Genomic DNA, 17,259 nt, shown 5'->3' with positions numbered 1-17,259 from the left:
CAGGCTCTGCACTGTCATCGCAGAGCCCAACGAGGGGTTCCATCCCACAAACCGTGAGATCATGACCTGAGCTGACATTGAGAGTCTGACACCTAACCTACTGAGCCACCCAGGTGCCCTGCTCCTCATATTTCTGATCTGGGAAACTTCAAGAAGCTCCTCTACCAGACAGCAGGGACCAAAGCCAAAATTTTGTATTTGAAGTCCTTGTTTACTTTGCAACATGCTGATTGCTTATTTATAAGTTAAATAATCGTAAATTGGTCACATGCTTAAGTGACCACAAGTCAAGCAGCTTGTAGATGCTAAGGTGATGAATAAGGGCTGCAGAAATAAATGAAATGTTCATAAATGAGTTGACACTGAAGTCAGGCCTTAACAGCATTTCTCAAAATGGAATCTAGTCTAGGAGTCACCCTAGTATGAGACACAAAGACAGATTCCCTTGGATCAGAATGTCCACATTTAACAAGTGCCCCAGGTGAGTCTTATACACACAAAAGTTTAGGACTTTTGGAACTTGAAGCATGGGAAGAGTTAGGTATGTCAATAGTGAGAGTATTCTGATAGGTAAGGCACCAGGCAAAAGTGCAAGGTCAACAATGAAATTGGGCTTTTAAAGAGTGTAAGGAACCTGACTTTGTCAAAGGGGAAATTCTCCTTTGAGATCAAATTAGGGAGGGTGGGGTCAGTGCATAGGTTATGGATACGGGGGTGCCTGGGTGGCTCAGTCAGTTAAGTGTCTGATTTCAGTGCAGGTCACGATCTCCTGGTTCGTGGGTTTGAGCCCTCCTACCCCACCCTGTTGGGCTCTCTGCTGTTAGCTTGGAGCCCTCTTCGGATCCTCTGTCTCCCTCTCTCTCTCCCCCTCCCCTGCTTGGACTGTCTCTCTCAAAAATAAATAAACGTTAAAAAAAAATAAAACTGCGGGTGCCTGGGTGGCTTAGTCAGTTAAGTGTCTGACTTCAGCTCCGGTCATGATCTCACCGTTCGTGAGTTCAAGCCCTGTGACGGGCGCTGTGCTGAGAGCTCAGAGCCTGGAGCCTGTTTCAGATTCTGTCTCTGTCGCTCTCTGCCCCTCCCCTGCTCATTCTCTGTCTATGTCTCTCTCTCTCTCAAAAATAAATAAACATTTTTTAAATAACTGAAAAGAATTAAAAAAAAAAAAGGTTTTGGATACCATCTCAGGGAGCTTGGCCAGTCTTTGGATAGTTGGTAGACAGTGGAGGGAACAATGATGTTTTAGGGAAATCATCCTGGACAATGTGTAAGATGCATTGAGATAAAAGAAACTCGAATCAGGGAGACCAAAAAACAGGTTATTGGAGATGACCCAGGTGTGAGATAAAGATAGCCTGAACCAGGAAAAGAGCACTGAATAGGAAGCAGAAAGGGTGGGTGGAGTAATGTTTTTGAAAGAAGAATCAGATGATGTGGTGACTGACTTTTTAAAAAGGAGTCTGTAAAGTGATGTGTGTAAAAGGAAGTGTTCATAATGCTCAAAGTCTGCAATAGCAAAAGAACAAAAAACTAATGTGTGATTAAAAAAATTGGCCGAGGATTTGAGTAGACATTTCTCCAAAGAAGACATACAGATAGTGAACAGGTACATGAAAGAATGTTCAGTGTCACTCATCATCAGGGAAATACAAAACCACAATGAGATATCACTTCACACCTGGCAAGATGGCTATCTTAAAAAAAAAAAAAAAAAGACAAATGTTGGCAAAGATGGGGAGAAATTGGAACCCTTGCACACTGTTGGTAGGAATGCAAATGCTGCAGCCATTATGGAAAACAGTATGAAAGTTCCTCAAAAAGTTAAAAATAGAACTATCATATGATCCAGAAATCCCACTTCTGGGTATTTATGCCAAAGAATTGAAATCAGTATATCAGAGAGATATTAGCATTACCATGTTCATTACAATGCTATTCACAATAACCAAGATATGGAAGCAACCTAAATGTCCTTCGATAGATGAATAGATAAAGAAAAGTGGCACATGCATACAGTGGAATATTATTCAGCCTTTCTGAAAAAGGAACCTCTGCAAGTAAGCAACAATATGAATGAAGCTTAAGGACATTATGTGGAGTGAAATAACCAAGCCAGAGAAAGACAACCACTGCATGATCTCGTTTATATGAGATATCTAAAATAGTCAAAATTAGGGGTGCCTGGGTGGCTCAGTGGCTTAAGCATCCAACTCTTGGTTTTGGCTCAGGTCATGATCTCAGGGTTTGTGAGTTCGAGCCCCGCATCAGGCTCTGCGCTGACAGTGTGGAGCCTGCTTGGGATTCTCTCTCTCCCTCTTTCTCTGCCCCTTCCCCCGCTTGCTCCCTCTCTCTCAAATAAGTAAAGATTTAAAAATTAATAATAAAATAAAATAGACAAATTTATAGAATCAAAGAGTGGAATAGCTGTTGCCAAAAAATGGGGGGGAGGGGGCAAATGAGACTTTCTGATCAATGGGCTTAAGTTTCACTTAAGCAAGAGGAGTAAATTCTAGAGATCTACTGTACGACACTGTACCTCTGTTGCACACTTAAACATTTGTATTTTTTTGTATCTCATAACCCATTTAAAAATGTGTTAAGAGTAGATCTGATGTTAAGTATTCCTACCACAGAAAAATAAAATTTTTTAAATGCTCAGGGTCACCTGGGTGGGTCAGTCAGTTGAGCATCCAACTTTGGCTAAGGTCATGATCACAAGGTTCATGAGTTCAAGCCCTGCATTGAGCTCACTGCTGTCAGGGCAGAGCCCACTTCAGATCTTCTGTTCCCCTCTTTCTCTGCCCCTCCCACACTCGTGCTTACTCTATCTTTATTTCAAAAATAAAATAAAACACAAAAATTAAAAAAACTTTTTAAAACATTTATTTATTTTTGAAATAAAAGAGAGAGAGAGAGACAGAGTGTGAGTGGGGGAGAGGCAGAGAGAGAGGGAGACACAGTATGTGAAGCAGGCTCCAGGCTCTGAGCTGTCAGCACAAAGCCCGACTGAGGGCTTGATCTCACGAACCGTGAGATGATGACCTGAGCCGAAGTCAGACGCTTAACCGACTGATCCACCCAGGCGGGCCTAAAAAAGTTTTGTTTTTAGTGCTCGAGGTCTGAAACCTGAGTGGAGCAAAGAAACAATGAGACCAGTGACAAAAATGGGGACCCTGAGAAAAGGAGCCATTTTTGTGATGATGTACTAAGAGGGAGGCTGTGAAACCACATCCAAGTGGAGGCACCTTTAAGTACCAGTTGAATATAATTGATTGGAGATAAAAATATAAATAAAGTCAAGACTGAGAGATATTTGAAGCCAAGAGCAATTCATGAATTGTGTTTAATGAATGATCAGCTCAAGGACCGAGAATCAAGCCTTAGAAAAATAGCCCCTTTTGGGAGTGATGGGGTGGAAAGAAACCATAAAAGAAAAAGGTAATGGTCGGAGAGACAGACAAGAGGACCAACCACAAAGCCAAAGAGTTGTCAAAGGGTCGTCGTCAGCTATGTCAAAGCCAATGGGAACTGAGAAGAGACCCTTGGAAAGGGCTCTCAGAGGAGCAGCTAGCCTGACCTCCCGTACCTGGGTGGCAAACTTTTTTTTTTAAGTTTATTTATTTTTGAAAAAGAGAGACAGACAGAATATAAGCCGGGGAGGGGCAGAGATAGAATCTGAAGCAGGCTTCAGGCTCCAGGCTCTAGGCTCTAGGCTCTAGGCTCCAGGCTCCAAGCCCGATGTGGGGCTCAAACTCAGGAACTGTGAGATCATGACCTGAGCTGAAGTTGGACTCAACCAACTGAGCCACCCAGGCGCCCCCTGGGTAACAAACATTTTGGGCTAAATACCTCATGAATCATGCCGATGTTCTGTCCTCAAGGGTCATAAGAGATAGCCTGTCTATCAAGAGGCTGCTTCGGATTCTGTGTCACCAGGTCTCTCTGCCCCTCCCCCACTCATGCTCTGTCTTTCTGTCTCTAAAAATAAATAAACGTTAAAAAAAAATTGTTTTTAAAGAGACCTGCGCATAGCTGTGTTTACCAGGGCTTGCTGTTTTCTCTTCTGTCTCTGGCAAGAGCCCAGAAAAATAGAGCTATTTTGCTTGCCATGAATCTCAGGTCCCCTTAACTCTTTAACTAAAGGTGGGGTAGGTCATGAAAGCTATAGGCCGAAATTTTTAAATCACGGGCAAAAGTGTAGTTTAATGATTATTTATGAGCAACGGCAGCAGCAAATGGAGGAGGACTCCCAGTGGACTCCAGTTAGCTGCCAGTTCAAACGATAAGATTGGGAATTGTGAAGTGAGAATAAGGAACTGTCTCTTCGTTTTCTACCTTTACTGTTGTGGCCAGTTATCAAATAATAATAATAATAACTGACATTTAATGGCATAAGTTTTTCTAAGGGTCAGTCTCTTGATCAAATGTCCCTGAACTTGACTTATCCTAGCCACATGGCAAATGAAAGAGCTAGCCTTCATGTTCCTAAGATACTGGAGATTTGTGTGATCAAAGAAACAGCAAATGGACTTCGCTGGGAGCATGAGGGATGAGGCTGGAACTTCTATTAGTTGAATCATTTATGGAATCTATGGAACAATTTTTAACCTTTGTTCAATAAAACCTTTAAAGATAATGGGAAATCTGGGGACGGAATGAGGCAGGTGAGATCGTGTGGAATAAATCGCCTCTGAAGGATCTTTTCCATTCCAGGCTTACTATAAAGATCCCGAACCACCGAAGAGGTTTGAAAGCCTTGAAACTTTGTGCAGCGTTTCAAAAAACAAAAAAAAAAAGTGCATAAACTACCTTTCCCAGGAGGCCTCGCGGGGCACTCTCCGCTCTCCTCTAGTTTCTCTTCGCCTCGAGGTAAGCTGGGGAATGTAGTGCCCCAAGGCGCCCTGCACGTGACGCGTGCGGAGGAAGACAAGGGGCCCCGCGCCGCCCTAGGCGGTCCAGGGTCCCCGGGGTCTAAGTGTGAGCAGCTCCTTGCCCGGAATTTGGTTTGTGCAGGGCGGGGAGGGCCCCCGTCGTCTGGCCCCATCCGTGTAAGCGCTGGCCCGGGTTCGCCCGCTGGTGCTGCTCCGGGGAAGTCCCCGTGGGCGAGGCACCGCTGGGTCACGTCCAGTTTCTGGGCAGCCCGGTGCGGGGGGGTCGGAGGGTTGGGGAAGGTGCGAACAGCCCGGGGGCTCGGAACTCGCGCCCTGCGCCCCACCCAGGCTGCGGCCGCACGGGGAGGAAGCGCGTCTAGGTTGAGTGCAAAGTTTCCCTTTTTGCTTTCTCGTCAGAGCCGCTCCAGCGGGCGGTCTTCGGTTTGAGGGGGTCCGGAACCGAAGGAGTTAAAACAAGCGACTCCCCCCCCCCCCACTCCACTGGCCGCCTCCCTCACCAGTCCAGCCCGCCAGCCATGGGCGGACGCGATCACCTGTTCAAAGTGCTGGTGGTGGGGGACGCCGCGGTGGGCAAGACGTCCCTGGTGCAGCGATACTCCCAGGACAGCTTCAACAAACATTACAAGTCCACGGTGGGAGGTGAGACGTCGCCGCGGGGGCGGGGCGGACCCCTGCGGGTGGGGAGCCGGGGGCTTCGAGCCCTCAAGGCCCTTCCTCCGTCAGGAAGTAGGTGTCTGGGATCTTGGAGCGAGTAACTGCCCGGTGTTTGATTTGCACGTTTCTCTTGGGTTTCCCCAGTGAGGTTCACCCAGCCTGAGCTGACTGCCGGGGAAGAGATTGGGCGAAGGTGTGAAGAGGAGGAATGGGGAAGGGTGGATGAGAAAATGCGCAATTGTTGCGTTTCCCCCCCGGGAACTGTGAACTCCGGTCTCCTGCAACCTTCCAGGCGGTCATCGGCAAATTCGTGTCATCAGCAGAGGCCGCTGGGACCCCCACCCCCACCCCTCCTACCTGGGAGGCCCGGTTGGGTGCCGGCTGGGGCTCTTGGCCTGCCTCTCACAGGAGTTCCAGGCAGCTGATGAAGGAACAGAAAGGTGTTTAATCTGGCCTTAAAGGATGCTAGTGTGTGTGTGTGTGTGTGTGTGTGTGTGTGTGATTAATAATTTTTAAAAATTTATTTATTTTGAGAGAGACAGCAGGGTAGGCGCAGAGAGAGAGGAAGAGAGAGAATCCCAAGCGGGCTCCCTCTGTCAGCGCAGAGCCCCACGTGGGGCTCCTTCGGAGAACTGCTAGATCATGACCTGAGCTGAGATCAAGAGTTGGATGCTTGGGGTGCCTGGGTGGCGCAGTCGGTTAAGCGTCCGACTTCAGCCAGGTCGCGATCTCGCGGTTCTTGAGTTCGAGCCCCGCGTCTGGCTCTGGGCTGATGGCTCAGAGCCTGGAGCCTGCTTCCGATTCTGTGTCTCCCTCTCTCTCTGCCCCTCCCCTGTTCATGCTCTGTCTCTCTCTGTCTCAAAAATAAATAAAATGTTAAAAAAAAAATTAAAAAAAAAAAAAAGAGTTGGATGCTTAACCTTAAGGCTGAGCCACCCAGGCGCCCCTAGAATCCCAGCTTTGTTTGGGGGTGCCTACCTGGGAGGGCCCCTGGCCCCCACAATCTGATGCTTATCCAGGCTGGTAAGCTGTGTGTATTTTTGTCCATGGATTGCTTAAATAAAGGCAACCTAGAAATTCTTTAGGAAATCTGAAATATATGGATTATCTGGCCTATCTTTCCACCCCTTTTTCTCTCAAACTGGGGAGGTGAAAAAGGAAGGGAACACAAAGGAGTTCATTCATTTGTTTCTAGGGACAGGCTTTGGACTCAACTTTTTTTTCCCCTCAGAGGTAGAAATGCCTTTGTGTTAGGTAGAAGGTGTTTAGCTGGGAACAGCTGGTGAAGGGGGAGAGTAACACAACATTTATTCATTTATCTACATTAAGAGAACTCTTTTTTTTTTTTTTTAAGGAAAAAACCTGCACTAATGTAAATATTGAAGATGGGTGCTGGTGTCCATTATGGAATTTTAAAAAATTAACAAGCATTAACACTACCATTAAAACATCCTCCTTAGGAACATCCAGCAAAATTTAGGGTTTATAAATTTTTTTTAATGTTCATCTATTTTTGACAGAGAGACAGAGTGCGAGTGGGGGAGGGGCAGAGAGAGAGAGACAGACAGACAGACAGAATCCAAAGCAGGCTCCAGGCTCTGAGCTGTCAGCACAGAGCCCGAGGCAGGACTCGAACTCATGACCTGAGCTGAAGTCGGACGCTTAACTGACTAAGCCACCCAGGTGCCCCGAAATTTAGGGCTTAAAGTTTCCAAAACTATTTCCTGACCATTTTGCCCCCTAACTCCTAAATAATATGAAGTCCCCTATTTCATGGATTTGGTTAAAAATACAGGGATGCCTGGGTAGCCCACTCGGTTAAGCATTCCACTCCTTCTCAGATCAGGTCGTGATCTCACCTACACTGATGGTGTAGAGCCTGCTTGGCATTCTGTCTCTCCTCTCTGCCCCTCCCCAACTTGTGAGCTCCTGCACCCGCGCTCTCTCTCCCTCTCTCAAAATCAATAAATAAAAATAAAACTTAAGAAAAAATATTTCGCTAATTAGTTTTTAGCAATTGCTCTGGTTTTCCTTTAGTAAAGAATAATTGGCTCCGGCTATTTTTTTTTTTCAGTAATTATTCTAAATTTCCCCTGGCTTTCATTTCTGTCACAGATGCGGGAAAATGTATCTCCAAATCTGGGAAATTATTCATTTTCTCTCCTTATCAAAAGGCTTTGGCCCCCTGGCAGACTCTTTCAGGCTTAGCTCCTGGAGTCTCAGCATCTACAGACTCCAGCACTGCTCTTAAAGCATCATCCATGCGGGGTCTTTCTTCTTCCTGGGCCCCTGCACTTTAGCCCATTCCTGCCCCAAATTCCTAGGGCCTTATGGAGGGTATAGAATTCCCCCCTCCTCCCGGGTGTGTTCTCCTCGTAATGCAATCGGATTAGAAACCAACAGTGAAATTGAATGTGGAAGATGCAAAAGCTACCCACACTTACCTCATTTCCCCCTTTTGCCCGATCATCCCTAAGGAAACCCCCTAGACCTCCCAGAAACTGTGTAGCTTGAGATCAGGAATGGTTTTCACAATTGCTCCCACCCTCCTGTCCCCCAGCCTGAGAGATGTAGTAACAAATCGATGCGTTTGTTGAGAGAATAAAAGCCGAAGACCCCTTCAGGGAGTGGTTATGAATTGTCTGTGCCAGGCGCACCTGGCTGTCTCCGTCAGAAGAGCATGTGACTCTTGATCTTGGGGTTGTGAGTTCAAGCCCCATGTTGGGGGTAGAGTTTACTTAAAAAGATAATAATAGGGGTGCCTGGGTGGCTGAGTCGGTTAAGCATCTGACTTCAGCTCGGGTCATGATCTCGCGGTTCGTGAGTTCGAGCCCCGCATCGGGCTGTGTGCTGACAGCTCAGGGCCTGGAGCCTGCTTCGGATTCTGTGTCTCCCTCTCTCTCTGCCCCTCCCGCGCACTCTCTCTCTTTCTCTCTCTCAAAAAAAAAAAAAAAGAATAAACACTTAAAAAAATTTTTTTAATAATAATATATGTTAAAAAAAAAAAAAAAAGAATTGTCTGTTCCACAGGTGTGGTGGACTCATCTCAGCCCATTGAGAGCTGAAAAGTAAATAGAAAAGATTAGAGTTGGGTGTCTCTAGTTGAAACTGCACATTTGATCCGGGTTTGTTCACGGATTTTTTAAAGGTAAATCTTACTCGATTCTACGTGTATTTTCAGTGGATTTTGCTCTGAAGGTTCTCCAGTGGTCTGACTCAGAGGTGGTGCGGCTCCAGCTGTGGGATATTGCAGGTAGGCTGCAAAGATGCATTAGGAACAAAGGAAGAAATTTTGGTTGAATCAGCAAGCCCTCAGAAAAAGTGGGGTAGCAATCCCAGAAGGGCTTTTCTGGAGCCAGAATGACTGGGTCGTTCAGAGGGTACATAAGATGAGTCGCTGTAGATGTTTTCTGTAGGTGTTTTGCCCTGGATAAACGTAGGGCCTTTTCTCTATGGGTGGAGCAGCTGGCAGGGTGGTGGATTGTCCAGACCATAGGTGGGCGCTCTCACAGCAGACGGAGGGTGCTTTTTCCAGCGTTTCAGCTGACCTTGGTGAGAAACCAGATCCCCAGAAAATAGAGACAATAATAATAATAGCTGACTTTTACTGTATACCAAGCACTTTCCTCAGCATTTTAGATTCAATGACTCGTTAATCCTCATAGCAACCCTGTGATCAAAGCTACTGCTTTTATCCCCGCTCTGCAGATGAGAAATCTGAAGCGCTGAAAGCTTGACTTGGCCAAAGTCATGCAGATAGTAAATGACAGAGCGGGGATTTGGACTTGGGCGGTCTGGGTACAGAATCTGCACTCGGCCACAGTGCCTACTGCCCTGTCCCCCCACAGTGAAGACACGAAGGGCAGGGTATTGGAGGGGGTTGAGACTAGTTGTTAGCATCACGTTTTCAACAGCTCCCTTCTTTCCTCCCAGGGCAGGAGCGCTTCACCTCCATGACACGACTATACTATCGGGATGCCTCCGCCTGTGTTATTATGTTCGATGTCACCAACGCCACAACCTTCACCAACAGCCAGAGATGGAAACAGGACTTGGACAGCAAGCTCACGCTGCCTAATGGAGAGCCCGTGCCCTGCCTGCTCTTGGCCAACAAAGTATGTGGTTAATCTAGGAAAATGGCCCCTGGCCTCTGTGGTCAGAGAGTAAGCATGTCTAAAATGCTCTCTGATTCCAGGCATCCATTTCCCCTTCTCAAGTTGGCAAAATCATCTCTACCTCTTTTCAAGGGATGCTGGGACTTTCTTTGGGGAGAATGTTGACTAGATTTTAGATGCTGGTGCTCTTAGCCATTGGTGGAAAGGTTTTAAATCCGCAACTATCTGAGCAGTGTTCCTACTCTCAGGAAGTTTATGGTGTTGCCTTTTATGTACTCTCTTTGCCAGTGTGATCTGTCCCCCTGGGCAGTGAGCCGAGACCAAGTTGACCGGTTCAGTAAAGAGAATGGTTTCACAGGTTGGACAGAAACATCGGTCAAGGAGAACAAAAATATTAACGAGGCCATGAGGTGAGTAGCTCATGTTGTTCTGGGGTTAGACACACAGATTTACCTGTCTTCTGCCACCGCTCCCTGCCTTGGACCCTCTTTCCTTGTTTCTGAACAAACAAGAACAGACTGAGCCGCTGGAATCCCAGCTTCGGAAGGTCAGGGATGCTGTCCTTTCTCCTGAGATAACTGGGGACAAAGGGGCATTTAAGGTTGTGGCTTTACCGAATGCCATCTGGTGATAAGGCAGACAGTTGTCTGCCATTCCTCCCTTTCCTCCACCCAGTTTATCAGGCTTACTTTTTATTTGTTTTTTAGAGTCCTCATTGAAAAGATGATGAGCAATTCCAGAGAAGATATGTCTTTGTCCACCCAAGGGGACTACATCAATCTGCAGACCAAACCCTCCTCCAGCTGGGCGTGCTGCTAGTAGTTTTTGGCTTGTTTCCCTCCCACTGTCAGGAGGTCTCTTCATCCCTTTCCCTTGGTTGCCCACCCAGCAATCTCATGTGCATTTGAACTGTCTCCTGCCAGCTGTCCTGGAAGGACCATCATCACTAAGGAAAGCCTGGGACTCAAATGCATCTCTGCATCTCTCACAGGTGGGCTCCCACTGGCTGCTGGCTGCTGTGACTCAGCTGGCACCTTCTGTGTAAGAAAGCTCATCTTATCTCTCCATTTCGGATCTGGGATTTCGTGGGAAGCGTTGGAAATCGGCACCTGTGATCAGAATCCCCACCTGTTTTTCACGTTCATTTTCCCATTTGATGTATGTTGATATCTCAACCTGATAGGACTTCAGATTGCGAGGAAAACGAGAGCAAAGGGCATTTCCCAAATTCATCGTAGGTTATCGCTGTCAGATTCTTCCTGTCTTGGACTTTGAATTTCAACCTCTGATTCCAAGATGCACAGGAGTGCGGCTGGATATCCATGGGTTTGGGGCTACAGGAGGTAACGCAAAAGTCACTGTATTTTTGAAGCTTCTAAAGTCATAACTGGCTTTCTCTTACCTTGGCTTCAAGAATAGTCAAGCTTTTAAACTACTTATTGTGTGTGGTGAGAGCATTTCTTTCCCCCAAAGGAATCAATTGTCACGTTAGAGTTTTTCAGTATCTCGCTACCAGCGGGGTGGGAGCGGGGTTAGCAGGTATTCTGGGTTGGTGTCCTGACGTGTAACACTGCAAATGACATCAGTTGGCCGTGGTGCCCTGAAATAGGTCTGTTCCGCACAGCTCGGGGAGTCTGAATGGAAGAGGGAAAGGTTAATAGAACAAAATCCTGTGGGGCAACTTCCTTCTGAGCACTTGGGGTGCCTAGCACTTAACAGCCTTAAGAAACAAATTTTATGTACAGACCTTTGCCTGAGGGGACTGAGTAGACAGACAGAAAATCTTTAAGTGATTTAAGTGCTAAATCGGGTAGGGTTTTTAGTATCAAATCACTTCTAGACAGCTTAATTTGTTAAATTCTCACAGGATGGTGATTTATAACTTACCCAAAGTTATGAATATTCTTAATGAACTCAGAGGCCTAGAATTTTTTGAAAGACACTTATTTAGCTAAGTAAGCATCCTAAGTAAGCAACTCCCAAATCTGACCAATCAGAACCACTTGGGAAGTTGGTTTAAAAAAACATTTTTTGGGGGGCGCCTGGGTGGCACAGTTGGTTAAGCGTCCGACTTCAGCCAGGTCACGATCTCGCGGTCTGTGAGTTCGAGCCCCACGTCGGGCTCTGGGCTGATGGCTCAGAGCCTGGAGCCTGTTTCCGATTCTGTGTCTCCCTCTCTCTCTGCCCCTCGCCCATTCATGCTCTGTCTCTCTCTGTCCCAAAAATAAATAAACGTTGAAAAAAATAAAAAATTAAAAAAAATAAAAAATAAAAAAATAAAAAAAAAACCAAAACATTTTTTTTAAGTAAGGTGTTTATTTTATGTTTTAAGATTTCTCAAACCCACTGAATCAAAATTTCCTGGGGTGGAGCCTGGGAATTTGTTGTTTCTCAAAGCTACCCGGATAATTTGACTAGCCTGGTTTGGAAAGCATCACTGGGGAGTTTGGTAAAGATGTACAGACCCAGGCATTCCCTATATAAATGCCCCTGGGCTCCCCTGTGCTCTGTTAGCTCTCCAGGTGATTCTAATATACACCAGACTTTGGAAACTACTGTCTTAAGAGAATGATCAGAGGCCAAATATCAGAAAGAGAATGGGAGCCAGACTTTCAGTGGTTGGTTGGTTGGTTGGTTGTTTTTTAATACCAAGTATTATCACTTGTGCATAGTCTCTTAAGACCGTGAAGTTCTCTTTTGTATTACCCTTTTAAAATAATAGGTTTTTATTACAACGATTCTGAAGGTATTAGTGGAGTAACTAATTCCCTTTATGTGAAAAGAAAATTGATTATTATTTGTCGGTTTGAACCTCTGCAAAGTCACAAATAAAGGTGAAATAAGTCTTGTATTCATGGTAGTTATTCTCCTTTGAAGTGAGTTTGTTAAAGTGCCATTTTATACTGATGAATAATTCAAGAGTATTGTGGAAGTGGAGATTTTATTTTTTAAACACCTTTAAAAAATGTAGGTAAATGTTTATTCTGTCTATTAATTTACGGGTATCCATCGCCTAATACCAATTCAGTACTTGATGTAACATTCCAAATACTGCTTGGAAATGTGACCATTATAAAAAAAAAAAAAACAAAACATTGAATATGTTTTCTTTTCCCATGTGCTGACTCAAGAGTTACCTGCTTTTTCAAGCATTGCTCGAGGCTGGCCTGCCAGTCCTTCTGGATTTTTTTCTTAAGTGGTGAACATTAAAGGGCTGAAACTAATTAAAGAAGAAATTGAAATGTAACTAATTCCTCTGTATGTCCTATCCATAAAGAAAAGGGAAATCAACTAAGATTTTTTAAAAAGAGGGAAATGTTTACATGAATTAGAATTAGAATTATACTAACAGTAATTATATCCTGTCATTGGGATGCTACATGTTGGTACAATTGCTAGGAACATGGATATTGTTGTAGCCCTTCCCTAGAGAACTTTCCATATTTGAGACAAGATGCCCCTCCAACCACTCAGCTGGTTTTTGGACTGAACGAAAACATAAGCATGTCCTGTGGAGTGTTTTTAAGAGATCCAAGGAAGGGCTGAGAACAGAGCTGTGGACCTGTGACTGCCCTGGTTTTGGACTTTGAACAGAATAACTGAGTGACCAAACAAATAGAGAAAAAGAGATCACAGGTCAAGGAAGGCCCCTCCACAGTAAGTGACGGTTTGCCCTTTCGTTACTACTAATGAGCCAGAATTACTCCCAAGATGATTTCCCCAATTCATTTGCCCTAGCTATTGCTAAGATATGTTTGGGGTCCTCATTTTTTCCTGTCATCTCCAGATTTAACTCTTCTTTGAGTGGTCTGTCTTCTGTCCTCAGAACTCTGTCCCATCTAACAGGAGGCCTTTCCTGTGTGTTGCTGTTCATTTGTAAGCAATAGTTTGCTTTTGACATGATCTAAGGCTATGGTTGGAAGATGTAGAAATCTCCATGGTATTCCGTAAGATCCAGTGGGAGATTGCCCAAGGGAGTGAACCTCAGTGCCCTTTTTCCCTCTGCCATCTTGGTTCACTGTATAGGAAGAGGCTTCAGCTATGTAAGTGACTCATTTATTAAAGCCAAATAATCCCCAAGGCTGCAGGTAGGAATAAGTGGGAAACCACTAGAAAGTGATGTGTGTTGGAAAGTACTCCATGTATTTTTGACCCCGCTGTAAATACCTGAGACTCAAGAATATGTCTATATATGGCCTTCGTTGGTGGAACAGCTCTGCTTTTTCTTTGACTTTCAAGCCTGGTTTGAATTCTCTCAAATTTTGTCTGCAGAGTTTCAGTATATAACGGTATGGTTCTGTATTAGCATTCTCCTGGAAAACACAACTAATAGGAGATATATGCATATGTAAAGGGATTTATTATAAGGAACTGACGTGTGCAGCTATGGAGCCTGGCAAGTCCAACATATGCAGAGTTGACGTTCCAGTTCAAGTCCCAAGGCTGTTAGTTAGGCTGTAATAGCTGATGATATTCCTGCTTGGAAGCCATCAGACAGGAGAATTCTGTCTCACTCAGCAGAGGGTCAACCTTATGTTGTATTTAGGCCCTCAACTGATTGGACGAGGCCCATCCACATTACGGAGGGTAAGATGCTTTACTCAGTCTACTGATTTCAGTGTTAATCTCATCCAAAAACACCCTCACAGAAACACCTAGAATGATGGTTAGCCAACTATCTGGGCACTCCGTTGCCTAGTCAAATTGACAAATTAACTATCACATACACTTCACAGGACTTCATTAGGCAATGGTAGTGTTTTAATACCTTTTCTTCGTACTCAACTTTGATTTACACCCAAAGTCTATGTGATTAGGAGCTAACTACACATTAATGGGAATAAAGAGGAGAAAGCACGTAGGAAGAGCAAGGACAGAGAGTAGGCATTTATGATGTATCATGACGTGAGAAGGGCAGCCCAGTAGCACCAACTACTAATGTCTGTGTTGGTGTAAACTCTTCCCCAAGCTCTGAGTTGTATATGCTTCTTAAACTATCTCTGAAATAAGAAAGCAAACAGTTCTTCACATTTTATGTTTGAGGGAACAAATGTCTCAAAATTTGATTGACAGGCAGCCAGCTGAATTTGTCATGAAGTCAAGACATAACTTCATGTCTTTGAATTTCCCATCTCCATTCTATCATTTAGGTTTCTGGGAAACATTTGACCTGAAAAACCTATTTTAGAAAATAAGCCCAGGGGTACCTGGCTGGTTCAGTGGGTGAATCCTACAACTCTTGATCTTGGGGTGGTGGGTTTGAGTCCTACATTGGGTGTAGAGATTGCCTGAAATTTTTCAAAAAATATTAAAAAATATATTTTTTTAATGATTAGTTTTGACAGAGAGAGAGAGAGAGAAGCATGAGCGAGGGGCAGAGAGAGAGGGAAACACAAAATCCAAAGCAGGTTCCAGGCTCTGAGCTGTCAGTACAGAGCTGGATGCGGGGCTCGAACTCACAAACCGTGTGAGATCATGACCTAAGCCGAAGTCGGACGCTTAACCAACTGAGCCACCCAGGGGCTCCGAAAATTCGAAAAATCGTGAAAAAGAAAAGAAGCCCAGACATTTAGAGAAACAGAACTGATCCTTTTTGGGTTTGGAACTTCCGTTTTGTGTTAGCTTTTAAAACTATGTTCATGCATGGAGTAGAGACAATCACATTTCCATATTAAATTTGGGGACACATTAAGCGCAGTTTGAGTAGCATGCGGTGCACACATATCCTAAAATGTTTAATCAACAACTTCCATTCACTAAGGTATGTCACCCAAATGCAGTGACTGACATTTAATTTTGAATATCAGCTATGTTATTTGCAAATACAGGGATTTTAACAGCCATTCCCTTCTCAACTGTTGCTGCCAGTAGCTAACATGTAAGTGCTGCTATAAGCCAAGTATTCCCCTAAGCACTTCACGTGGATTATTTTTATTTTTACAATGACCTATTATATATAAACAGGCACAAAAAATTTAGGCTTCGCCCAAGGTGGGACAGCTAGCAAGTGGCAAACTGATTTTTAGCCTTAAGCAGTGTGACTCCGGAAAATGGCCCTTTCCTACACAATACACCGCTTCTCTTTTTTTATGTGTGTGTTTTGGTGGTGGCATCCTTGAATTTTTTCCATACAACAAATGTTCAATATGCTAGCAATAAAGAGTAATTTATTAAATGGGCATACAGATTTTTTAATACCTTTTTTTTTTTTTTTTTTTTTTTTAAGAGAGCTAGCGATAGGGCACCTGGGTGGCTCAGTCAGCTCAGGTCATGATCTCACAGTCCGTAGGGTTGAGCCCCGCATCGGGCTCTGCACGGACAGCATGGAGCCTGCTTGGGATTCTCTCTGGCGCTCTCTCTCCACCCTTCCCCCACTCATGCTGTCTCTCTCTCTCTCTCTCAAAATAAATAAGTAAACATTAAAAAAATAAAAAATCGAGAGAGGGAGGACACGGGAGCGGGGAAGAGGGGCAGAAGGAGAGAGAAAGAATCTCAAGCAGGCTTAACACTCAGCACGGAACCCAACAAGGGGGCTCGATCCCATGACCCTGGGATCATGACCCAAGGGGAAATTAAGAGTCTGATGCTCAACTGACTGAGCCACCCGGGTGCCCCCAGATTTTTTAATACTTTTATCATGATAAAAGATAAATTTCATGAAGGAAAATGAAGAAGAAAACTCCAATCCACCCATAGTCCCCGCAACTCAAACAAAACCTCTATTTACAGAAATCCACCCAACCTTATCTCTTAACACTCTCCATTTCAAAAAAAATTTTTTAATGTGTATTTATTTATTTTAACGTTTATTTATTTTTGAGACAGAGAGAGACAGAGCATGAACGGGGGAGGGTCAGAGAGAGAGGGAGACACAGAATCTGAAACAGGCTCCAGGCTCTGAGCTGTCAGCACAGAGCCCGACGCGGGGCTCGAACTCACGGACCGCAAGATCGTGACCTGAGCCCAAGTCGGACACTCAACCGACTGAGCCACCCAGGCGCCCCAATGTTTATTTATTTTTGAGAGAGAGAGAGTGAGAGAGAGAGAGAGAGACAGAGCATGAGCAGGGGAGGGGCAGAAAGAGAGGGAGATGTAGAATCTGAAGCAGGCTCCAGGCTCTGAGCTGTCAGCACAGAGCCCAAAGCCCAATGCAGGGCTTGAACTCACAGACATGAGATCGTGACCTGAGCCGAAGTTGGAGGCTTATCCAACTGAACCACCCAGGTGCCCTTTGAACAGTCTTTATTTTATTTTATTTTTTTCCAACGTTTATTTATTTTTGGGACAGAGAGAGACAGAGCATGAACGGGGGAGGGGCAGAGAGAGAGGGAGACACAGAATCGGAAACAGGCTCCAGGCTCTGAGCCATCAGCCCAGAGCCTGACGCGGGGCTCGAACTCACCGACCGCGAGATCGTGACCTGGTTGAAGTCGGACGCTTAACCGACTGCGCCACCCAGGTGCTTCTGAACAGTCTTTAAAGTACAGAGGAAGTTAGAAGTCTGGAGCAGAAGAAATCTACACAAGAAAATGAATTTAAATGTTTAAATTGACTTTGCCCCAATCTTTTTCTGACTTTGATCTGTGGGCACAGGAGCA

At 44.9% G+C, this 17,259-nt stretch overlaps 1 protein-coding gene across 4 annotated transcripts; it reads left to right on the top strand.

Annotated features, from left to right (window-relative positions):
• The first annotated feature begins 4,863 nt into the window (after positions 1 to 4,863).
• RAB29 (RAB29, member RAS oncogene family) lies at positions 4,864 to 11,096 on the top strand. 4 transcript variants are annotated; one of them, XM_043569278.1, is made up of 6 exons: positions 4,864 to 4,977; positions 5,289 to 5,531; positions 8,728 to 8,799; positions 9,480 to 9,661; positions 9,950 to 10,071; positions 10,369 to 11,096. In XM_043569278.1, exons 2-6 carry the CDS (start codon positions 5,408 to 5,410, stop codon positions 10,478 to 10,480), a joined length of 612 nt encoding a protein of 203 aa, XP_043425213.1. In that variant the 5' UTR covers positions 4,864 to 4,977; positions 5,289 to 5,407; the 3' UTR covers positions 10,481 to 11,096. The 4 variants fall into 4 exon arrangements, with proteins under 4 accessions (XP_043425213.1, XP_043425212.1, XP_043425215.1 ...); XM_043569277.1 differs by having other exon boundaries at positions 4,872 to 5,003; XM_043569280.1 differs by having other exon boundaries at positions 4,886 to 5,048; positions 10,653 to 11,096.
• Positions 11,097 to 17,259: the final 6,163 nt, after the last annotated feature.

This window comes from Prionailurus bengalensis, chromosome E4, assembly GCF_016509475.1.
Source record: "Prionailurus bengalensis isolate Pbe53 chromosome E4, Fcat_Pben_1.1_paternal_pri, whole genome shotgun sequence".
Lineage (NCBI taxonomy): Eukaryota > Metazoa > Chordata > Mammalia > Carnivora > Felidae > Prionailurus > Prionailurus bengalensis.
Note: the sequence above shows the minus strand (reverse complement) of the source record. Positions and strands in the feature narration are given on the sequence as shown.